The sequence below is a fragment of the Fundulus heteroclitus genome, chromosome 19 (assembly GCF_011125445.2).
Source record: "Fundulus heteroclitus isolate FHET01 chromosome 19, MU-UCD_Fhet_4.1, whole genome shotgun sequence".
Classification (NCBI taxonomy): domain Eukaryota; kingdom Metazoa; phylum Chordata; class Actinopteri; order Cyprinodontiformes; family Fundulidae; genus Fundulus; species Fundulus heteroclitus.
In genome coordinates this window covers 2,366,240-2,391,820 of record NC_046379.1, presented here as the reverse complement: position 1 = coordinate 2,391,820, position 25,581 = coordinate 2,366,240, and the positions used below count along the sequence as shown (strand labels likewise).

General features: G+C 42.0%; 1 protein-coding gene across 1 annotated transcript in view; it reads right to left on the bottom strand.

Moving 5' to 3' along the window:
• The window catches only part of mboat2a (membrane bound O-acyltransferase domain containing 2a), a 49,292-nt gene that overhangs the window by 15,478 nt on the left and 8,233 nt on the right, over window positions 1-25,581 (bottom strand). The window contains exons 2-3 of the mRNA XM_036150648.1: window positions 13,150-13,295; window positions 11,312-11,389 (exon numbers count right to left, since the gene is read on the bottom strand). Coding sequence (XP_036006541.1) covers window positions 11,312-11,389; window positions 13,150-13,295 — 224 coding nt within the window. The remainder of the gene's footprint in view (window positions 1-11,311; window positions 11,390-13,149; window positions 13,296-25,581) is intronic.

Genomic DNA, 25,581 nt, shown 5'->3' with positions numbered 1-25,581 from the left:
CAGACATATATACGTAGACGCGTCATAGGTCGCAGGTTCACACGTCAACGTCACCGCCATATTGTGTGTGGCAGAAAAAAGTTGAGTTCCGTTATTATGAACGTGAATCAGAGAAGATGCCTCATTCCTGTGCTGCATGGAAATGTATTCTGGCTGATTTCACTACTTGTATCTGCCTTCTATATCCATCTATCTATCGATAGATATAAAACGTAATTAGACATGTCCATTAGGTGTTGGTAAAATGTTTAAAGTGGGTTTGCCTCCACATGGAAGGGAAGACAGTTGCAGCAGTGAGATAATCTAATTTTATTACTTGTTTTAGAGTTTATATAATCATACATAGCATTAAGTACAGGTCAATCAGTTTAATACATAGACTTGTTTGCACTTTATGTTCAACAAGGATTGATGTCCAATTAAATCAAAAGCTGTAAGTTTAGATGCTGTGGGTCTTTTAGCAAATAATCCACATGGCGAGGAAACTAATTGATTTGTTGTTTGTATATATTTTAAAACACGATAAATTAAACTGGGGAAAAAAAAAATAATAATCGCATTAAATTGCAATATTAAGAAAAAAAAAATCGCAATTAGATTATATATATATATATATATATATATATATATATATATATATATATATATATATATATATATATATATATATATATATATATATATATATATAACTAAATGTGTGTGTGTGTGTGTATATGTTATGAATATAAGGATCAATTTGTTAAATCTAAACATTGTGGTCTTCGTCATTTCATAAAACCGTGTCACATGTGAAACTTTAGGAACAGACTTTTTGGGGGAGTATTAAAGAGGTAAAATTAATAATAAGAGAAAAAAAGTCCTAGGTCAATAAAGTAAAAAAAAAAAAAAAAAAAAACACACCAAAGTGATAATGTTATGAGAAAAACGTCATATTATGAGAATTAAGGGGGAACATTTCCAGAATAGTCACAGTCTGCAGAATTATTTCACTCCTGGAGTAATAGGGCTAGGTTAGATTATGTTAAATATTTTTATTCTTTAGGAGAATAAATTCAAGAGAATGAAGCTAAAGGGATACGAAAATAAACTTGTAATATTACAAAAACAAAAATACTATGAATACAAAGTATATTCAGAGATTAAAGTCCCTCTGATACTGTTTAAGTGACTGAGTAACTGCAGATTTGCCACATTTAAGATGGCGGACGCTCTGATGCATCGCAGCATAGGCAGAACCTGCCCAACGACGCGTCTACTCTTATATTATGTCTATGGGCGCAGACGTTAGGAGCCCAAACAAGTTCACACGAATTACACCAACCGGGTCGGCTCCCCAAAATAACGAACTAATTAACATCAGTTAGTCCGCCTTTCCTAGACCCAGCCCCAGGTCTTCTGGTTCAGGCCGTGCAGACTAACGAAATCTATTCAACCCGACTGAAAACGGCCGGCAGGAGACGGTGCATGTGAAACAGCGTCAGCACCTCCTTAACAGAGACATGACCCAGCTCTGAAACGTCTCTGAGCAGACCGCCCCCTCCTTTATCGGCTCAGCGGGGCGCAGCGCCAACGTGTGCCGCTCGTTACCGCCGATGCACTTCGCTCCCAATCTGTTGATCAGGTTTTCAACTTGCAACTTTTTTCCCCAGTGGCTCGGTTTCTTTTCACACATGGAGAACTCCAAGAGAACCAGAACCTGTCTCTGCAAACCACGAGAACCTTCAGTCGGTTTTGTAGGTCCAATGTGCATGAGATGGTTGGGGGGGGGGGGGGGGGGTGAAACCACATGTGAGTACAGGAAGCAGATGCTGCCATCTCAGCTAGAAGGTTTTATTTCAGACAACATCATCTGTGAAGTACAGGAACTGGCTCTGAGATGACGACTTTAAAGCTGCATGGGCCTTTTTTTTTGCTTTGAGAAACTTTATTTCTTAGCTTTATTACTCTACCGCATCCCACAATGCAATGCATACCCAGATAGGGGAAGGCGTTTTGATCAATCGTACACCTTGGTAGCTGTGCAAGGAATGCACCAATAAGAAAATTTGGGCCAATGTCGATATCCGATATCAGTATTGGTATTCCGGCCGATAACCGATATTTACCGACATTGAATGTATTGAATCGATATTCCTCGACCTTCTCAGCACAGTTAAGATTGCTTTTCTTCTTCTGTCTCATGCAAACAAGACAGAAATGAACCCCGGTTTTTAAAATCAGACCAGTTTCACTTACAGTGTAGGTACCAGATCTACTCGGGGCGGGGTCTGCGCTTCTCGATGACGTCTACATATGGCAACTCAACTCAAACAAACTACATTACGCCCGCGGTCTCCATTTACTAATCAATTTTATTTTGTTAATTTACGGTTATTTTCCCGTAAATTAGTCAAGGCATGAAAACTTTTAACATCATTTTGGAATTCTTGTGTGGTAGTCTGACAATTTAAAATCGGTAATTTTGCAGGATCAAAGTTACAACCTTAGAGAAATTTCATTCCTCCAATTTTTTTTAAGTTGTGAAGGGAAACTAAACCATAAACTCATTTCATTTTTAATAAAAGTCAGCAGCCAAATTTAATTTTATCACGGCATTCATCACTTTAAAATCAATAACGTTCATTCCTCCTCTTTGTACTGATGTTGTTCTTTCTGATCACATGTTTTTTTATTATTGCAGATGAAATTGTGATGAATTTGATTATTTTTTTATTGTAGTATTTGGTACATTTAAGATATATGCTGGACAAATTAGTCTGGCTAGCCCTTCCATTTTTGTTAACAATATTTTTCCAAACATTGAGCCAATTGTCAAATATTTGTTGATTTTTTTATTTTTATTTATTTTTTTTAAATGGCTTGAATATTTGTTCAAGCTTTTGAGAAAAAAGAAACCGCTAAATTAACTTAATAAAATTGATTTGTTACAAATGCAGTTTGTTTGAGTGGCGTTGCCATAATGTGACGTCAACGGGAGGCGCAGGGACCATGGAGAATTTCTTCGTAAAATTGTCCGTTTACAAACCGCAATCCCGCTCTCGAATAAAACCTACACCCCGCTATAATTACTTTAGTAAGTTGTCCAGACCAATTACAATATTTTGCGCAATTGAGCAAACGTTAAACCAATCATGTATAGTGACGTCATCAGAAGGCGCAGGACCCGAGTCAATCTGGTACCTACAACGGTACCGATACAGAAAAGCCAAAAAAATTACCAACTTCGACCGGTACTGATGTCCTACGTCCCTGGAAGACGAACTTACACTCAGTCCCTTACGTTAAACATCATAAAAGAACCATGATAGCTTTTTAAAACAGCACAAAAAGCCTATGGCTGAAACAACAACAGATCCAGTTAACATGGACCCAGGACACCTTTCAGCAGAGAGCCGAGTCTCTGGGTCAGTCGACTGTGGCGCTGGTTTAATTAACATTAAGACACTTTACACCTCAAGTATCGTCACTTTCTTTCTTTATTTAAAGTTAAATCATATTGTCAAGCAGATAAATTAGGAAGAGAATTTTCCTTTTAGTCTAGCAGATACAAAGAGATACAACATCTGTTATTAAAAAGGTACAAATGAGTTAAATCAGGCATGACTGGGGAGAACAGACAGCTGCAGGGAGCGGTGCCTCCAACATGATCCTTGGTATGTGTAGAATATGCATCACCAGGCACGAGTGGGAGCTGAATGAACAGCAACAGTCTACAGGTGCCTGGAATGAAATCAATGGTGAGACGTTGCAACTAAAAGGCCAGAGAAAAAGAGAAGAGAAGAGCTGTGAAGGTACATCAAAGATGTTTCAACCACTAAACACCTCCACGTCTTTGATCTGCTCTTTCTTTACTTTATAACTGAGCGGGGAAGGTTTTTCAAGATGTTTTATCCTGACTTCATGGAGAAGGAAGAACCAGGAGCAACCATGTGCCTCCAGCAGCCGAGACACCACTGCTAAGCTACTTTTACCCAGATGTCAAATCCATATGTATATAAGTCACTTTAAATGTATATAAGTCACCTTAAATGTATATAAGTCACTTTAAATGTATATAAGTAACCTTAAATGTATATAAGTAACCTTAAATGTATATAAGTCACCTTAAATCAGGGATGGGCAACTGGCGGCCCGGGGGCCGCACACGGCCCTCGTCATCACTCAGTGCGGCCCGCGAATAGATCAATAATAATTTAATAATGATTAAAAAAAAAAAAATTGTAATTATACTTTTGACCGATAGGGGGTCGTACCCAAACAATAGCGGGCATGGGCCGCTTTGCAACAGCGAGGAAGAAAGTCAAGAGCCCTGGCCACTAGCAGTGGAATAAAGTGAAAACTTGACGAGAAAGTCACATTTTTCAGACAAAATGGGAAGAAGTATGGACATGGGGATTTTTTTTTGGTCTCTTGTCATTCACACACAACATAAACCGTGAGAGCCGACGTGAGTTTTGAAACTGCAAAGCTTTGTCTTAAGCAGAAGATCAAACGTGCAGCACAGCGTTCACAGACCAGTGTGATGCATTCGTGAGCGTCAGAAAGCTATGGTGCATTCAGGAGCATGGAACATTAGATTTTTCAGAATAAAAAGCTAACAGATGTGCATAATCAAAAAGTAACAGAAATACAATTATAGAGCATTCAGTATTGTAAGAAAGCCCTCACTGTTTCTGGATAGACACATTATTGTTTGAGTTAAGTTCTGTTCCGTTTTATGCCTCTTTCCTTGTAAATTTGAAATGACCCATGCTCCTGAATGCATTGATATGGAGTTTAAATTCCTTTTTTTCCATTTTTTTTTTTTTTAAGCAAACGGTTTGTCTTTTGCTTAAGGACATATTAAAATGCATTTATATGCAGAAAATAGTTATATGTTGGTGCAGTAAACATACAGATATAAATTCATCTAAAATTTGTTCTTATTGAGAATAATTTGTAGCGTCTTTCATATCCAATTATTTGAAGTGCGTGGTCATGTGGCCCTCCAATGGTCGTGCTGAAAAAAATGTGGCCCTCTTTATCATGGAAGTTGCCCTTCCCTGCCTTAAATGTATATAAGTAACCTTAAATGTATATAAGTAACCTTACATGTATATTAGTCACCTTAAATGTATATAAGCCACCTTAAATGTATACAAGTCACCTTAAATGTATATAAGTCACTTTAAATGTATATAAGTAACCTTAAATGTATATAAGTCACCTTAAATGTATATAAGTCACCTTAAATCTCTTCTTTATTCCTTGTTTTTCCCCCTGATCCACTGTATATACCTCATGCAATTTTTCCTCCTTTTGGCACCTTCTTTTGATCATAAGAGCCGATGTGGCACATGAATTCTCCACTGTGAGATCAGTAAAGTCTTATCTCTGATCTTATGTTTGCGGGTCAGAACCGCCTGATTTGTCTGTTTCACTTCTTATCGGTTCCTCGGGTTTCCTCTGTCACAGTAGCCAAGGGTTCTGCTTATTCTAACACAGGAATATCAACATAATTATAGGAGGTTTCGGTATGAGGAGGCGTCTGCTCTAAATGTCAGCACAGCAAAAGAACAGAGACCCTGAGACTTTCACAATAAGAGCGCTCCGAGCTCAGAACAGCTGCCGGTTTGCTGTGAGCGTGGAACCGCAGCCTGACGGCCGTGTTGTTTGTGGTCGGCTGCAGACTGTAAATTATCTGCAGCATCAGCTAAAAGGAAGTTGTCACATTGGTTAACTTATTAATGCCTGCGTGCAAAAAACCCTAGAAAGAATATTAATGTTGGTTTTGTCGTCTAATTTGACTTATCATTGACATTATTTCTGTATCACTATATCTAAATTCAGTAGTTTTTCCTATGCTGCCATGTGGAGTTATACCTGCAGCTTTTAGCTGTTAACGCTTGAATAAATCTTGAATTGTTTATTGTTTGGCAGACAGAATTTAGCCTAGTTATGACTGACTTAGTTAATATTCAGCAGACGTCCTGCTAGGATTTCAGCACAGGCTCTGGTTTTTCTTTTATCTACCAACAGAGTCTCATTCTAAGAGATAAAATGATAAAATCAGACGCTGTGATAAAGAAGACGATCAGCGGAGAGAGAAATGTACGTTTTGTTGTCTTTATGCTCTGCATCCATAAAAGAACCTTTTAATTTTCTAATCAACAAATAAAACCCGCCGGTGCACAGATCCTGATCCTGAATGGATGCTGGAAGTTAAGCTTGCCCAAGTTGTTTACATGCCGGTGTTGTTTTATGCATATATTTAAATGCACATTTTATACATTTAGTTTACATCACGCTACTCGACTGCACAGCTCTTTGAATCTGTGGATGTTATTTTTAACTATTATTACAGTATTATTTTCTATTATTGTAAATTTTATCTTACTCTTATTCTTTTGTTTTTATATTTTTCACCCGTGTGAATCTGCAGGATTCCATTTTTGCTTCACTTTGCTGCTGGTACACATGAATTTCCCCAACGAGGGACAATAAAGCGTATTTCTATTGTGTTCTATGTGTGCAGGACTGCCCAACAGCAAACAGCGGAGTGGTATTTCACACATTGTTGACTTATTGCCTGAGTATAGAGGCCTTTCCCTGCAGTGACGTGTTTGCTCAAATAAAGGAAATTTCCATCTGGTCTCCTAGACGTCCCTGCTAAGCAGCAGTTCACACTTCACTGAGTTATTCTTACAATTCGCAACCCGCAATAAAAGCTGTATATTTTTAATGAGCATTTTTATTCCTAACACTTCTCACAAGGTCCCGTTTGTTTGTTTGTTTTTTTAAATATCTGAAAATGCCACAGATCTCTTTTCGCTTCGCTGACCTCGGAGACGTGGAGCAACATCCAGAACATTCCAGCTCTGGTGAAAACGCGCAACAGGTGAGATCTCAAGAAGACAGCGTGGGATCGGGGGGGTGAAATATGACGCCTGCCGCTGCACAAAGAGCCGAGACCACGTTTCCAGGCGTTCCTGCAGCTCAGGAAAACAACGTTTTGCAGAATTACTGCAAACGGTGCACAGGTCCTGGAGTCAGGATCCAAGCAGAGAAGTCATGCAGCCCAGATCGAATAGTAACTTTTGAACTAGCAATGAACTCAAATATTTATGCACACAGCTTTATTCCTAATGACTGTAACTAGATCCTGCCCATCATTAAAATCATAATAAAAGTTGCGCTAAGTCTTGCAGGAATGCAGAGGGAGTGTGAAATATTACCGTTTTTTATTCTCAGCTAAGAGAGAGAAACCGAGAGAGGAGACCCTGAACATGATGAGGTGAGAAATGAGAAATTAAGAAATATGTGCGCCGATGAGGCTCGTTTGGCACAATAAAAAAAAAAAACACAGCTTTGAAAATAAAGCACCTTTAAGCAGGTAGTAAGCATTTTTTCATTAAGCCCACATTTCCGTGACAAAAATGCTTTTATTAGTTAGATATAATATTCTAATCTTAAATGTGTTTTCATTCACTGCAAGTGCAAAATGTTCATAAATAACAGAAATAAAGATGAAAACATCAGTATGTGTGTAAATATATCTATATAATGCATTTCCTTTAAACAAGTTACTGAAATAAATGAACTTTTCAACAATAGTCTAATTTATTTAACTGGTCTTCATACACAGGTATCGTTAGTGGTCCTAATTCCATATTTTAAAGTAAACTTTATTTATACCGAGCCAACGGGTCACGGGTAAAATTAAAACAGCTCAACAGAAAGAAAGAATTAAGGAGATTAATTCATAACTTTTATGTTTTTAATCAAGCCCCTAAAAAATTCTACTTATCAGTTTTTCTGTAGTAAAAGAATTAGCACAGGTGTTTAACAGGCCAGGCGTCCAAACAGAAATAAAATCAGAGAAACCTGCTGAGTAATTTGGCTGCTATGACAGTAAAGTCTGTAAAATAAGAGAAAGCTGTGCCGTACTTTGGGGACTTCCCAGAGGAATATTGGTTTATATTTCTGCGATCGACTGTGAAGATGTCACCACATTTCCTGCCCTCTCTTTCCTCCACATACATTTTTCCAGATCCACTGCTGCTGTTATGCAAAATAACCCAGCCGGGCCTTGAGCTCCGAGTGCAAAGGTTGCGGGTTGAACACCGGGTCGACGTGTCCGCTCAGAGATACTGGGGTTCTAATCTGAACCTGCGGCTGGTAGAGGAGCTGATTTGTTATGCAAAAACGTGGCATTCTGGGTTCAGCGGCCTCAGAAACGTCCACATGTCAGCACGTCCCAGCTCTGGGTCTCCTCTGCCCTCCAGCCACGCCTTCGCCCGCTGCGAGCCGATCAGGGAGCGCTGCGCTTCCAGACCTCCCCACAGATAAAGACGAGCTCAACGAGGCTTTCACACGCAACTTAAAACGTATAATTATAATTTAAAACTGTCGCAGAAGTCAGAAAATCATGTAGTTCCCCAAAAAATGGCATCGAGTAATGATTCTTTAATTAGTGAAAGCAGTAGTTTTTTGATTCATGTGCCATTAACCTCTAATTAGCGCTCGCTCTGTGGGTCATTTAGTACCAGGCCGCACAGAAAGAACGAATAACTCCGTTTTCTTTATTGAGTCTGAGGTTTCATTATGAAAAAAGGCGGATTCTGTACGTTACGTCCGACATCATAACCGTGTGGCTAAAGCTACGAAGCCAATCCCTGTTGGTGAAGAACTGATGCTGCCTGCCTTTAAAGATATTATACGCCAGTGGCCGCGGCCTTAAAAGTACGTGAGGGTTGCTGCAATGAGAGAAAAGAGGAATTACAGAGCAGGCTGGACATAAAGCAACATCTTCAGGTGTCATCTGGGCCATTAACCCTAGATGGGGTAACATCTGGATGCAGAGAAAGGAGCCACTGAGTCGGCGTCATGGCGAGTTGTGTTTTTCATGCACTTTATATGCGTGAAAAAATTTTTTATCTGACAATAAACCGGTGATTGGTGCAAAAAAATAAATAAAAATAAAACAGTTGTGGAGGACTGCTTTTAGTCCTTTTTAGTCTGTAAGTCATCTGTCATGTGTAGGTTTCGCATGATTCTCGTGTCAATACAGGTATTTAAATCATTCAGTTGAGCAAAAACCTTCAGTAAAATTAAAGAATAGTTGGATAAAAATCATAAATACAGGCTCAAATACGCAGGTCCGCACATACGGCTGTTGTGCGTTCTCCATTTTGTTAATAAATGATGGGATACAGGCTCCTTGGTCTGACTTTGTATATTTGGTTTTTGGTTTCTTATTACCGCCATCCGCTGGATTGGAGGTGAAGTGCAGCTGTCATTGTCTAATTAGCATATTTGTTCATACATTTGTGACCCCGGCTGTAGTGTAGTTTTTGCCAAGACAAGAAAGTTATTAAAATGGTGATTAAGTGTGTTTGGAACTAAAAAGGACCTTCACAAAATGCTGAATTTTGAATCCTCACTACATAAATTGTACCAAAAAGGCATCTATCAGTGATTGAAGCTGTGTGTGAATCATATTCAGGGAATTATTTTATTGCAACAGTTTCAGAAACAAAAAAAAAGGAACTACTTTAAAAACTAATATTTACTGTGGTGTGCCTGTGAGACAGCACTGAGGGAAGCAGGAACTCTTGATGTGGCTCTAGTTCCTTCCTCGATACAGCGACGGCAACGACTGTTTTTTTTTTTTTTTCGGTAAAGTTGCCATCAAAACAAAAAAAATTGATAAATCGCTTTTTGAAAATCGCCAGAAGTTGCTCAATGTAGCAACAAAGATGCTAAATGGGCAACACTGTGAAAACCAGAGAGCAGAGCAGCTCAGCAACCAGACAGGAAGGAGCAGGAGGTGTAGGTTTTTCAAAATAAAGTACATTTTAACATTTCATGATATTTAAATTCTTTTCAAACTCTGATTATGGTTTAGTATAAGTGTGCAAATATAGGCTATACATAATATAGGGTAAATACATTTCATGCTTTACTTTGTTTTATCATATTTTTTTTAAAACTCTGAAGGTGTGGCGGATTTTATTTTGCTGTGGTAGTGCGCCACGAACAGAAAAGACCATCTTTGATTTAACTAGAGGGGACAGCGAGACCTTTTTGTCCTACATCAGTGTCTGACCTCACAAATGTGCTTCTGGAACAATGATCAAGACTCACATAAATATACTAAACCTCGTGGGAAACCTTCCCAGGAGAGATGTTGGGCCCACATCATGGTAAACCCTATGGATCAAGGCTGCGATGGCCCCAACGTTCATGCATATGAAGACGGACACGCAACACTATTTAAGGGGATAAAAACAAGCCTTCTACCATTAGATCTGCTCCCAGGAAGCATTGCTGCGATGGGAATGTGGCTCATACCGAGCAGTCCTAGATAAAAAGGCCAGTGTCTCGGCTCACAGTGAAGGGATTCAACACTGCCATGAAAGGAGAGGCCGTTGACAAAGAACAGAGCTGATAATGTGGGCTGTTTTGCTCCAAGTTGTAGTCGAACGGGAAGATCGAGAGCTGGGAGATTCAAAGTTGGACACAATCTGCTGTTCTAACACCATAATGATCCCAAAAGCACATCAAAACCAGTAAGACTTGTGCGAGTAAGCCTGCTCCCCGCTGGCAGCACACTGCTGCCTTAGGGACGGGTTAGGGAGGAAAATCTCCCCTCTGTGGGACTATAAAGGGAATTATTATTATTATTTATTATTATTAACTAATGTCTGGGGAGCGCTCATTTCAAAATGATGCCTAAAAGCTGAATCTATTCCAGAAAAGAAACTTAATTTATGCTAACTCTGTCACAAACCCGGCCACAAAAAGCGTGGTGTGGTTGTGGTGAAACAGTCTAAGGGGTGTTTACTGCACTGCAAAAACGGAACTAAAAATAAGTCAGATTTTCTTGAAATGAGTGTATTTGTCCTTGATTTAATCATGTAAATAAGATAATTTGCCAATGGAATGAGATTTTTGCACTTAAAATAAGAAAAACTCATCTCAATCATCTTATTTAGAGGGCATAATATCTAATTATCTTATTTTAGGTGTCAAAATACTCATTCCATTGGCAGATAATCTTATTTACCTGCTCAAATCAAGGACGAATACACTCATTTCAAGAAAATTTTACTTATTTTTTGTTCTGTTTTTGCAGTGTGGAATATTATGGTGGGGCTTTATGTGCATAATTGAGAATTTTCAGAGAAAACCACCAGAAGGTTACAACATGTGCACCGGTTCATGCATTTAAACGTCACTACAGCTGCGCGCTGTACTTCACTGCATCCTGAAATAACTAAAACGCTTTAAAAAAAAAAAAACAGTGTAAAAAGTATTTTGGTCTTACTTGTGCATGTGCTCCAGGCTGGCAAAGATCATCACCCCATAGGACAGGCCGCTCTGCACCAAAAAATGGACCGAATACCTTCAAAGACATGAAACATATAGATAATTACAACTTCTCCACTTTTTCCTGACAAACACATTTCCTGCATGTGAGCACAGAGGTCATGTTTGTTTACGCTGCTCGGTCTAACCCTCCCTGTGCAGTCACACCAGCGGCCATGTCAGGCCTTTGTAACCTCCGATGTGTAATTTCCAGCCAGTCAGAGGACAGCAGCGGGATATTAGTCCTCGCACTGGGATCCTAATTCATTTCTACGCGCTTCGGCTGCAAAAACTCCCAGAATACATGGCTGTGGCATCAGAGGGGGGTTGCATGCAGGTCGGCCCACCATCTGCCCTTCAGAGCGCCGCAGGAGAGCAGAAAACACACGGTCCAGCAAAGAGAGAGAGATGTTTCTGATCCAACCGGCGTCAGGACCTCCAGGAGCGCGGCGCCGCCACGCTGCGTTAGTCATGACTCAGCAAAAAAAGGACAAGGACAGCAGCTGGCGGAGAAAACGTGACGGCGAGGGAGCGTGGGAATGAAATTAAACTAAACTGAACCAAACGATCCACTGGGCAGGTAAATCCAGCACCAATCAGAAAGCTCGTTTCAAATCCATCAACCACCTGCGTGACCCTTTCCACGTTCAACGGCCGCCGACAAACTCAATATATAACAGGAACGCACAGGGAGGTAAAAAGAACAACAGAAACAGACTGAAAACAAGGAAACTTGTCTGTTTACTCTGTTTTGACCGTGTAACGCTACTGCCTGTTTTCACACTGCAAAGACGGAACTAAAAATAAGTAAAATTTTCTTAAAATAAGTGTATTTGTCCTTGATTTAAGCAGGTAAATAAGATGATTTGCCAGTGGAATGAGATTTTTGCACTTAAAATAGGAACAATTCATTTCCATAGTCTTATTTAGAGGGCAGAATATCTAAATATCTTATTTTAAGGATCTTAATACTCACTCCATTGGCAGATAATCTTATTTACCTGCTCAAATGAAGGACAAATACATTCATTTCAAGAAAATGTTACTTATTTTTAGTTCCGTTATTGCAGTGCACCTAGTAAAACACACCGTTTCATCTTTTATATCTGTTCTACGGAAGAGGATTAGGGCCACTCAAAAAAAAAAAAGAAGTCTACTCAATTCTGACTTTTTTCTCAGAATTCTGACTTTTTTTTCTCAGAACTCTGAGAAAAAAATTTGAATTCTGAGAAAAAAGTGAGAATTGAGTAGACTTTTTTCTTTTTTTTGAGTGGCCCTAATCCCCTTTTGTGCTGTTCACTGCTTTTAATAGTTAGCGTTTTAACTGTTAATACTAGGTTTGAGTTATTTTTGTGTAAAATTTGCATCTGCACTAAAAAGGAGAAGCTCTGCAATCTCATTACATACTGAAAAATTACTTTCTATTCTATTTCTTTCAAGAAGAGCCACCACAGTTTTGAGTATTAAAAGCCTGCCTGTAAAAATACGTCTAACTTTTAATAATTAAAAATAAAGAATAACAGTGGGGGGACAGGGCGATTGAGAGCTTTGAAAATAAACAATAAAGGTTTAAAATCTATCCTGAAACCCACAGGAAGCAACATCTAAAAGGCAGACTTGGATATTATGCAACAACCTCCAAGCACTTTGAATATGATTTGAAATATCCTGACTCAAAGTGTGCAGCAGAACTTGACCACAAACCAAATATGGTCGGGGAACCGTTGGGACGGAGGGCAGGAAGCGCGGCAGCGGGGAGCAGAGCTGCAGGACGCACAGAGGGGGGGGGGGACTCACCAGCCGAAGCAGAAGAGAGCCAAGTAGAGGCCCAGCAGCGTAGCCACCACGTGTCTGACGAAGGGGCTGGTCTTACTGGGGTGGAGGTAGAGCCGAAACCACACCGCCATGAGCAGCGCGAACAGCTGACACGCCACGAAGTTAACCTGCACAGAGGGAAACAGAAGTCACATGGAAACGCTGACCTCCACGGTTTTCATTAACAGCATGCAGGATTAGGGGAATTTCACATTCACTTCCAGCACATGAACGTCAGATTACTTCATGCTTTTAATGGCGCTAAAGGTGGAGCGATCAGGCTGGGGATGCACGGTAAATAGGCGTTAACGTCGCTCTCTGCGTTAGTCTTTTTTAAACATAAATAAAACTGGAACCTCAATAAAAAGCAACAGTCATTTCTGTCTTGTTGCTGTTTGTGCTACTGGGTGGGTCAGGGAAAGTGGCATTTGTGTGTGTGTGAATATATATATATATATATATATATATATATATATATATATATATATATATATATATATATATATATATATATATATTTATATTATCAGCGCTGCAGAATAGCAATAATAATATCGAACATCTCTATTGGCTAGGGCTGGGCGATAAATCGATTTAATCGATTGATTAGAGTTTACATTTTTTAAGAATACATTTTTGGAAAATCGGGATTTTATTTTTCCAAATTAATAATTGGGCTTCCGTGAAGAGATCAGCACGCAATGCTGAATATATGTTTAGTAAAATATATTGCCAAAATATTGTAAAAGGAACCTTTTTTTTTTTACCGTAATGCGAGGCATTTTAATTTACTCATTTACTTATTTTTTTAAACTTAGTTTGAAGTTACACAAGTGATGTGAAGCCTGCTCTTAAAAGCACGTTTTTAAATTAATTTCTTTCATTTCTTTTTATTAAAAGAAAAGGAGGAAAAAAGAAATCGATTAATCGGATTTGGCAAAGTAAAATCTGAGATTTTATTTTAAAGCCATATCGCCCAACCCTACTATTGGCCCAGAATTTTCATATCGGTGCATCCCTAGATCAACAAAAAATTTATTAACAATTAAATTGAAAGACAAGAGCCGCATGTTTAAGCTTGAATTTGACATTTTCTCTAGAAGAACTTCGTCTTGACCACATGTGCAGAAGTGCGGATTCAGGAGCAGCTGCAGCTCTTTTAGCCGCCGTTGACGTAAGACTCACTTCTCTCTGGAGAGTGAAACTGCTGCTCCACAGCTTCTGTTCCTGCTCCGTACCGACACAACAAACCACACAAAGACAGGAGTAGAGGACGCTACCCATGCATGAAGGCCTCAGGCCTCGACGTGGCCGTCCCAGGTTAGAGTCCTGCTCTGTGGTTAATGGCCGCATGTCTTCCCCCCGCTCTATACCCCATTTCCTGTCGGTTAGCTGTCCAATAAAGGCCAATAGCACCAAAAATGTAATAGAATTCCATAATAACAGTGAAGAGAAACAGTGGTTACCCAGTTATGGATTTCTTCTGCAGTTTTCCATTAATGGGTTCATTCACTGGGGGAAACAAAGCTATCCAGACCAGCCTGGCATAAATGAGATAAATGTTAGCTCTACTCTGTAAATCACGAGTAAATGTTCCACCTCCAGGCCCGGTTACTGTCAAACCTGTAAAACCAGGAGGTGCTTTTGCATAGAACCTGTCTGACAACACGAAGTAGGCTAAAACATCTCAAAAAGCAAAACATGATCCCACCATCCAAAGGAATTCAGGAACGGACGAGAAACAAGGTCCTCTCTGAGGCTCTGGGACTCCAGAGAACCACAGCAGGAGCCATCATCCACTAACAGAGCTAGGAACAGTGGAGAACAGTGGAGAACCCTCCTGGGAGAGGACGGTCCACCTGAATTACTCCAAGGCTGCATTGACGGATCATCCAGGAGGTCCCAGAAGAACCATCTAAAGCCTTCTAGGCCTCATTTCCCTCAGTCGAGGTGAAAGTTAATGTTTCAACAATAAGAAAGAGAGACTGGGGGAATATGGCCGCCACAGGAGACTTCCTAATGACAGAACCACTGACCCAAAAGGACTTAAAGGCTATTACTACAAATAAAATCACCCAGAACCTCTGGTCAGATATTTAGTGGACTGATGAGACAAATATTGAGGTTTCTGGAAGGCATGGGACCTCAAACTAACTTGGTGGTGACAGTGTGATGCCTGGTGCTGCGTTGCCGCTTTAGGACCCGGATTTGCTAAAATTGATGGAACCACGATTCTGCTGCCTACAAGAAAATCCCGACCATCACTTTCTATGCTTTACCTCAAGCCCACTTGGGTTCTGCAGCTGGAAAACGCACCAGTGAGTTATCCTCTGAATGCCTTGAAATACACCAAAAGAAGCGCTTGGAGTGGCCTAGTCAAAGTCTGGACTTTAGTCTAATTAAGATGCTTTGGCGTGACTTTAAAAACAGGTCATTCCTGTTGGAAAAACCTCCAATGTGTCTAAATTAAAACACCAATAACAGTAATGCTATTGATGGTTCCTAGAGTCTCTAAAAGTAGAATGGGAGGCAGATCCTTTAGCTATCAGGCTCCTCTCCTGTGGAACCAACTCCCAGTTTTGGTCCGTGAGGCAGACACCCCGTCTACTTTTAAGACTAATCTTAAAACTTTCCTTTGTGACAAAGCTTCTAGTCAGAGTGGCTCATGTTACCCTGAGCTATCTCTATAGTTATGCTGCTATAGGCTTAGGCTGCTGGAGGACATCAGGGTCCTATTTCTCTCACTCTGCTGAGTTCTCCTACTGCTCTCCAATCTGCATTGTTGTTATTACAGCTTTTAACTATTTGTTCTCTGTCATTTTTCTCTTCATAGAAGGTACACCTGGTCTGGCGTTCTGTTAGCTGTGACATCATCAGGGGAGGCAGATCATCCTCTATTACCATCTAACATAGAAAGTACTCCTGGGTCAATGTGAGCTTCTGAGCTTTCTGTGTCTCTGCTCTGTCTTCTCTAACATAGAAAGTACTCCTGGGTCAATGTGAGCTTCTGTGCTTTCTGTGTCTCTGCTCTGTCTTCTCTAAGCCCCAGTGGGTGGAGGCAGATGAGCGTTCACACTGAGCCTGGTTCTGGTTCTGCTGGAGGTTCTCCTTCCTGTTAAAGGGGAGTTTTCCTCTCCACTGTCGCTTCATGCATGCTCAGTATGAGGGATTGCTGCAAAGCCATCAACAATGCAGACGACTGTCCACTGTGGCTCTACGCTCTTTCAGGAGGAGTGAATGCTGCTTGGAGAGACTTGATGCAACCTGCTGGGTTTCCTTAGAGAGGAAACTTTCTCACCAACCTGGAGGATCTGATGGAAGCTGACTTTGGAAAGAGACTTGAGATGACATGATGTGAATTGGTGCTATATAAATAACATTTAATTGAACTAATGTAAAAGGCTCACCAGTGGAGGTACGGCCAGTAAGCTTTAAGCGAGGAAAAACGTTTTCCACACAGGTTGGTTTGTGTAGCTTTTTCCCCCCTAAATAAATAAAATCTTTTGAAAACTCCTTGTATTTCCCCAGGTTATCTCTCATAATAAAATTGCCGTGCTGATCTGAAACTCAAGCGGGACAAGAGAGCAAAAAACCGAGGAGCTCAGTGCTGCGCCTCTGATCAATGCGATAGGATTTTATTCCTGATGTGCCGTGACGGCAGCCGGAGCTCAGTCCACCGATGCGATCTGATAGCGCTGCTGGCACCGCGCCGTGTTTGTGTTTACGTCTCTGAATGTCAACACTGATGATGACTCAGGGAAGATGTTTAACATCCTGTGAAGCATCTGCGATTCCCTTTTGCTCTGGATATCCATCGCACTTGGACCACGGCCATACTGTACACACGGCAAAGTGTAAAGTGAAATAAACCCTGCCTTCACAAAAACACACAACTCAGGGCAATTTAGAGACCAATTAACCTACGAACTGGCGAACACAAGCCAGGATTCAAACCCAGGACCTTTATTGCTGATGGGCATGCAGTCCTACCTAACTCATGTTAAGGAACCTGTTGGTCTGTGAGCTGATAAAGCTCGGGGGACGGATATGACGGCCACCTGTCTGTAAATCACCTGCAGGGAAACGTGCCTCCTTTGTTTGTCTGCGTAAAGGCTGAGGCCGGCGCAGAGCACACAAACCTTGAACAGAGTGTTTGTTCTCGTTTCCTCATGGTTGTTTGACAGGTACAGATAAAGACTGAGCAAAAACCCAAAAGGAAAGTGAAGCCTGAAGTCTAGAGACGCCGCGGTTCTGCAGAGTTCTGCAGAGTTCTGCAGAGTTCTGCAGGGTTCTGGGGAGCCCAGGTCTGCATGCGTGATTTCCACCTGAGAAGACACCAGAAGTGTGGACCACGCTGCGGTGAATCCTGATTGTTGCTTCCTGCTGTTTGCACTTTTTACGAGCGAAGACAAGCCCAGTCTAAGCCCACAAGAGACACAGCTACTGCTTTGGTCCTTGCAGGGACCAATCCAGGGCCATCTTCCCAAATACTGTTGGCTCGTCTCTCTCGTTTGGACCAGTTCTGGTGTTCTGGCAGTCCATACTATTACACCGCTTTCTGATTGGATCAGGGTTTCTACAACATCTGAACAGCAAAGACCGACCATGAAAAGCTGCACGTTCCACCGTAGGAGCATCGAAGGAACGTTAAACACGGACAGCGCTCGTCACCGGCCCATCCCCGGAGATCAGCGGCGCTTTGTTAGGGAAGGAATTTCACGTAGGAGGGAGAAAGGAGTGGAAGGAGAGCTGCAGCATTGTTCAGACCAGCAGCAGCTGTAGAAAACGTCTTCACACGCAGATCTGTGCCTCTGGCAAAGTCTCTGACTGAATGTCAAAAGTTTACATCAACAATACAGCTGATATTTAGCTAGTTAAGGTCATTTTCCTGTAAAACCAGGAGATATTTAGCTTGTTAAGGTCAACTTCATATGTTTGTAAAGTATCTAGAGTTTATTGACTTTTTAAGTGACCGTGGAGCGAAACAAAAAGGATGTTTTCGGTTTTGAATTTTGACGTTCAGCCGCTTTAACTCTTGATATTTATGTCAACTAACTGCCTTCAGATTTGACTTCATTAGACTAAAACTAAACATGCAGCCGCTCTGTTTCTGGCCTCAGAGGTTAATTAACGAGTATTAAAGAACAACCAGCGCCATGAAGACCAGGGAACCCAGCAGACGGGTCAGGGAGGAAGTTCTGGTCCAGTTTACAGCAGGATCAGGTTCTACAGCAACATCCAGAGCTCTGATCATCATGTGGACCTGGAGAGAGGATGGACCACCTGCAGACCTACCAGGACATGGACGTCCACCTGGACTGGCAGGCTGGACCAGGAGAGCATTGATCAGAGAAGCAGGAGGACCATGGTGGCTCTGGAGGAGCTGCAGAGACCCACAGCTCAGGTGGGAGAATCTGGTGACAGCAGAGTGAGTCTACACTGTGTTTATAGAAAATAAAAAGGAGGCTGTAGGAAGTAATCATTTGCAGCTTAACTCAAACCCTCTACATTCAGCAAACAGGAAATTTAACTTTTAGACCTACAACATTTAATTTTGTGAAAACTGAACACTGCACACCGTCCCCAGACTGAAAGATGGAGGTGGCAGTATTCTGCTGTAGGGAGGGTTTACTTCAGCGTTTACAGAGAAGATGGATGGAGCTAAATCCAGATTAATCCTGGAGGAAAGCCTGCAGGCTGCAGGAGAGCTGAGACTGAGGAGGAGGTTCTCCTCCCAGCAGGAGAACCAGCCTGAACATGCAGCCTGAGATTATATGGGATGGTTTACACTGTATATAACTGATGTACCTTTTCCTACTTTTGGCACCTTCTTCTGACTATTGATTGACTATTGAGCTGATGTGACAAGTGAATTTCTCCAACGTGAGATCAATAAAGTCTATCTTATCTTATCTTAGATCCCAGCAGAGTTACGCATTAGGATGGCCTAGTCCAAGTAAGGACCCAAATCCAACTGAATCCGATGCAGGAAGTAAAAACTCACAAAAATGTTTGTCTCTGATTGTAATTTCTCAGCTTTCAACAGCAGCGATTTTATTTTTTTGTCACATAAAATTACAAAAACCCCAGCAGAGATTTCATCCGCAACGAGACAAAACATGAAAAGGTTTTAAATGACATGGAAAGCACAGCAGATCTGAGACACACAGATGTTTTTATGGACGAGGGGGCGGGAGCGAGCGATTATGGCTCTGAGGTAATAAGCTGCCGGCCTGTTTCCTCCTGGCAGCAGTGGCGAAGAGCCCGGCGTTGCTGTAGGAAGACACATCAGACACGCACACAGGCAGAGAGAGATGCAGAGGGAGAGGAAGTTATGATGAAGGCAGTGGAAGGCAGAGATAAGCCGACTTCCTGAAGCTCATTATTGTGTGAAATACTGTGTGGAGGTCTGTGTGTGTGGAGGAGGAGGAGAAATAAAGGACCTCCGGGATGGAGCGCTGCCCCACAGCTCATCCCACAGCTTTACTGACTCTGCCGTTCGCCCTTCATCACCAACATTTGCTTTTCTCTTCATGCCATCACGCCAAAAAGGCCCTTCACATGCGACATCCGCCCCCCCCCCCCCCCCCCCCCCCCCCCCATCTGCCCGTTCCTTAATCTAACTCATCAGCTGGAGATTTCATGTGCGAGTGGAGCTGCAGCCAGACGCCGAGGATGTGAGGTAAGAGAGGACGGAGAAACAAACAGATGGATGATGAGTCATTTTTTCCCCCCTCAGGGAAAATCTCTCTTCCTATGAAAGCAGCTGAAACATGCCGTGCTGCCGGCGCCGTCACAAGAGGCTCGCCGTGACGTTCAGCCGGCGTTTCTTCATCAGCAGAGTTGTGATTACACTCAGAGGCGTGTCAGAGAGCTTTAAATACATCCGTCTTTCACTGCAGCAGCAGTCTCACAATCAACACCTTTTATTTAGTGGCTGAATCCTGTTTCCCCACAACAGCAAGAAATTATTATTCTGTGTTAAGTTTTCTTAAGTTTCTCTACGCACAGTTTAAACCGGCGCTGTCTAAGAAGACAGACGGGTTCTGGGTGCCAGTGATGGACGGGTTTTGGTTTAAAACGTGCAAAAACCGACCCCGCAGCAAACGCTGAGGACCTGGAAGCTGGTTAGAGGGGGTTGCTAAGCACCTGAAAAGCCGCTCAGACACGAAGAAGCCACAGCTCCAAAAGAAGCGTTAAAACAACCCGGAGAACACTCTTCAAATGAAGATCTTCATTTCTAGAGCCGTGTCATGTGGTCTAATGAATTTAGGGCTGGACGATGTAGAAAAAAAGCACATCCATAAAATAAAAATCATAATGATCGATATCGATAATTGTCAACAAATTCAAAACATATTTTAAGTGCAGCCCTGAACATTTTATGCTGTTGCTTAGCGACCTATTTTTAGGTAAAAGACACACAAACACTGAATTCAAACTCAACCTTTATTCAACTAACTTTTTACCAAAACTGCAAGTTTTTAAAAAAGAACAAAAATGTGTGTTTTTTGAACTCTCTGAAGGGGGCGGAGCTTCCTGTCTCTGGGTTGTGATTGGTTGGGAGGATGTGATGATGTAATATTAACCTACATGATAGAATGCATAAGGAAAACTCTTGTTCTATTGAACTTTTAATTGACCCTTTTTTCTATCATTGATATACATCTATCAATCGATATTTATATCTTTATTGAACTATCGTCCAGCCCTAAACATAAATGTAAATTTATGTGACATATTTAACACATTACGTCACTAACTGACGATAAAAAGGAAAACATGATTAATAATGCAATAAAGCCTTAGCGATATTAACGTGCATCATTTTGCTTCAGTGTTTATTTTTAAAATGTGAATTTTTTACACCACTGAGCCAAAATGGCTGCCAGCTTCTCTTCTTTTGATTGGCAGCGCGGTCCACTAACCCCGCCCACCTCTGGTCCAGCCCCACCCACCGTCTCTCCAGCTACTCTTCCGCTCCAGTAAAACAAAAACGCTTCTGTTGCATTTATTTAGTTAAAAACTGTTAGGAATGAGAGCGTGGCAGAGGTGACGCTCATCTCCCCTTACCAATTAAATATTTAAGGATGAATTTTTGTGATTTTCTTTTTGGGGATTTTCCTGCTGCTCCAATAAATGCAGAAATTATTTTGAGGCTTTTTGCATCTCTTTGTGTGGAGGGAACTGTATTAGCATGTTAGATGTTATGCAGCTTTTTTTAAATATGTGATATTTTACATTAACAAAATATAATAAAAACTGGAAGGGAGGGAAAAAGTCACACGAGGCCATTAAACTGTGAATAAACCCGGCAAAAACACAGACAATCATGCCCTCAGCCTGAATGTCATTCCATAAACACGTTTGTGCTCTCGTCTTGTAATTAACGAGACGCTGCAGCCCGTTGGGGTCCCATGAGATGTTCTTCCTGATAAAAGGACTCTCACCGTTACAATAAACCCAAACAGCTCTGCAGCACGGCTAACCTCCTGTAAACAGCATCCTTCCCTGCTGCCTTTGAGCAGGACGCACGTTGTGCAGCATCTTGCCTTAAATAGCGCGGGGAAGAAGAAGCAGCGTCAGTCGCCGGCAGCCGTGGGCTCCCGTCTCTGCCTCGGTTTTTTTTGTGTGTCAACACAAAGCAGGAGATAAATTTAGACCGCCATTAGCATAAAATCCTCATCTCTCCCCGCCGCGTTGCTAAGTCAAAGCCTCCCTCCACCGCCGCAGCTTTTTGGATTCGTGCAGCTGCAGCGAGGATTCATAGCGCTGAATGTGCGTTTATATGCAGCGGCGTGATGTTCTGGCCCACATGATGAGAGGCAGGGCTGCTGACTCGGCAGATATTCCCTGATGACTTCCACCGTCAGGCCAGGTGAGGCGGCAGACCTCCATATGTCAGCATGCTGCCGGGAAGTTGAGTGGAAGGAAAAACTACAGGCTTCTACACACCTGGTGTTAAACCACGACATCAGAACCGTCGTACCGGGGCCGAGGGGAAACGGGACCAGGGATGATCTGGGGTGTAGCATCAACTGCTGGTTCTGGTCCACCGGGTTTTATCAGGTCCAGAGTCAGAGGAGCCGTCTACCAAAAACACTTTGGAGCACTTCCTGCTTCCTTCAGCTGACCAGCTTTATGGAGACGCAGATTTCCTTTTGCAGCAGCATTTGGTACCGACCCACGCTGCCAACGGTACCAGTACCTGCTTTAAAACTGGCCTGACCCGAACATTAAGAAGATGCAGACGACCTGAAGCAGAACCACAGGCTGATCCGTGCAACTCTGCACTGATGCAGTAAACCACGGCAGATGAGCCCAGATCCGCTTCTGAGTGCAGCTAAATGAACAAAGCGTGTTCCTACTGTCCAGTAGGTCCACATTTATGAATTAAATATCCATTTTTTTTATTGGTTGGATGTGTTTCTTTAATTGTGTAGATCATCTAGATCACAGATGTCAAACTCAAGGCCCGCGGGCCGAATCCGGCCCGTCAAGGTAAATTATCCGGCCCTCAAGAGCCAAAAAAAAAAGGCACTTCATGTCATAAAGTAAAGGTATATATATATATATATATATATATATATATATATATATATATATATATATATCCTTTTAAAGTGTATAAAGTGGCTGAAACTGTGCCTCCTGTAAGTGTAACTCACACCAATATCAACTTTTTTGCAGATAAACTGTATAAACTGGGCCTAAGGTGCTACTTTTATGTTACTGTGCATTTTTTATACTTTTATGTGAACTGGAATGAAATTATGAAATGAAAAGTATCGTCTATACACGTACAACCGGCCCTTTTAATGACTTCATGATGCCAAAGTGGCCCCATATAGAAATGAGTTTGACACTCCTGATCTAGATCATATTTTTTAGCTTTTACCAGAATCATCAGAATGAGCAGAACCGAGTAGCTGAAATTAACGAATATTAGCAGAATAATATCAGGGTTGGTAACGAGGCGGCCCTTATTTAAGCGACTTTCTGCATTTGTAAATAAATACGTGCAGCGCCGCCTCTCAGCAGCAGGGCAGACGTCGTGGCTAATGAAGCCGGAGCCCCTGAATGTGGCCCAGTCGCCATGTTTGTGCCCCGTGGGAACAAACGAAGCCGCCGGGCCTCGTTTAGCACCAGCTCACCAACACCCGCCTTCACACAGAGGCTTGGACCCGTCCTCCGCTCCGGCTCTGGTTCCACGTCGCCGTCTCTGAAACACCAACCCAGCGTGATGAGAAAAGAAGAACAACGCCCAGACTCACTCATCCCGGCGCTTTGAAGCACGCGGCGCCGCCGTCTCCTCCGTAAGCCGATCCATGGGCCCCACTCAGCCCGGCTATTAATAGCCCAACAATCAGACGGTCCCCATAAGGCAAACTGGGCGTCCGAGCACCGTCGGGGTTCTGTTTGGTGAATTATGCGACGACGACGTTGTGGCAACCTCAGTAAAAAATGTTTTAAAATTTCCTAAAATGCGTCTTTGAAAGCGGTTTTAGTGAAACGGATGTGATGAAAGAGGATCTTCCTGCAGCTGCTGCATCAAAGCAGACGTTCATACGGAGAGGCCTGAGGGGTTACCCGTGATGATCAGCAGCAGCAGCCATTAATAACTGTAACTGTGACCATAACTGTAATAAGTAATGTGCAATAACTAATGTGCAATAATCTAATTAATACACTGGGCCACAACCTGTGCAATAATCCTGATGTAGTGACTTCTGCTGCTATCAACACCTGAACATATGTCAGTACACATGTATGAATATATGTACAAATGTATACAATGTATATGCACATATATACGCGTAGGTACGTATGTAGGCGCATTATATATATATATATATATATATATATATATATATATATATATATATATATATATATATATATATATATATATATATATATATATATATATATATATATATAGACCACTATGAATGTAAATAAGACATCATATGCCCATTCCTATTTCTTTTTTTTGTATTTTTTTTGGTATTCTTTTTGATCCATTGTATATATGAAGATTCACTGTATATAACTGAACGCACCTTCCCTACTCTGCACCTTCTTGTATGAGCCGATGTGACGGGTGAATTTCTCCATTGTGAGATCAATAAAGACTATCTTATCTTATCTTATCTTAATCTCCAGCATGGAGCTGATCCCCAGTCAGCCGTCCCGCGCAGTTTGACAGCAGCTCGGCTGGAAAACTTCCAGAACGGGGCTGAAATGTTGGGGGTAAAGTGGAGATAACGTGTTGAAACAGCCGCGCAAAGACCGGTGGAGGGACCCTTAACCAAGCACAGAAGTCGGTACAACTCTGATTAAGATGGTGCAGCGTTCGATGCACGGATAGATCCTGTCCAGGTTTATTTCCTAACTAGCTTTACCATCAGAGAAGCAGCGGAGCCCTAAGTTTAGTCCTGCAGAACAACCACCCTGCAGCTTTTGGGTGCCTCCATTCTCCGACCCACCAAGTGCGATGAATGGCTCGTTAGCAGGGCTCTGCAGAGCTGCAGGCCTGAATGCTGATGAGGGAAAGCAGACTTTAGATTCTGGTGTGTTGGAGCCAGGGAGGCGTCTAAAAGCTGCAGGACGGTAGTTCCTCAGGACCGGCCTGGACACTCCTGCAGCAGAGGAAGCCTTGTCCAGCAGCATTAGAGTCAGAGCACAAATTTAACAAACAGTGGAAGCTTTTCCAGATTCATATTTCTAGAGTCCAGCTCTACAGGCCGGGACAAAGGGGCAGAACGCAGGAGGGATGCAGGAACGGACCGGCGGGGAACTCATTGGGAATAAATCCGCCTCAGAGGGTTTCAGATGACAAACGCTTCAGGCAACACCGCCTTCCTCCTGGAGCGGAGAAGCGCTGAAGGTAAAGGTGACGGAGACTTGATTAATGCTCCAATCTGCTCCACTGCAGGTGAATCACATTAATGATTTAATCTGAATGAAATTACATATTTATAACTTCTCTTTTAGACGGCACCTTACAGAAACGGTCATAGTCCCTGAACTTTTGCACATTTTTGTCACATTACTTGTATGCATCCATTGGGATTGCATGCAATCGACCAAATTCTTTACACACAAAAGCATTTTAAAAACGTGTATTCGCTCCACTTTGATCCGACATAAATAAAACCCTGTTAGACCAACTACCTCCAGAGTCCACTAGTGTCTACGTTCATCTCGCAGAAAGTTGAAAACCACCAGAAAGTTCACGTTTGTGCACCACTTGATGTTGGCCCGTGACGTTAAAATTAAAAATGCAGATAAAACACCTGAAGGTTTTTCAGCTGCGTGAGAACGTGTGCACCTTCTGCATGGGGCTGGCACCAGATGCATCCTGCAGCAGAGCCCTGGACAAGCGCAGCTAAAACCCAACTTCGCTGTGGA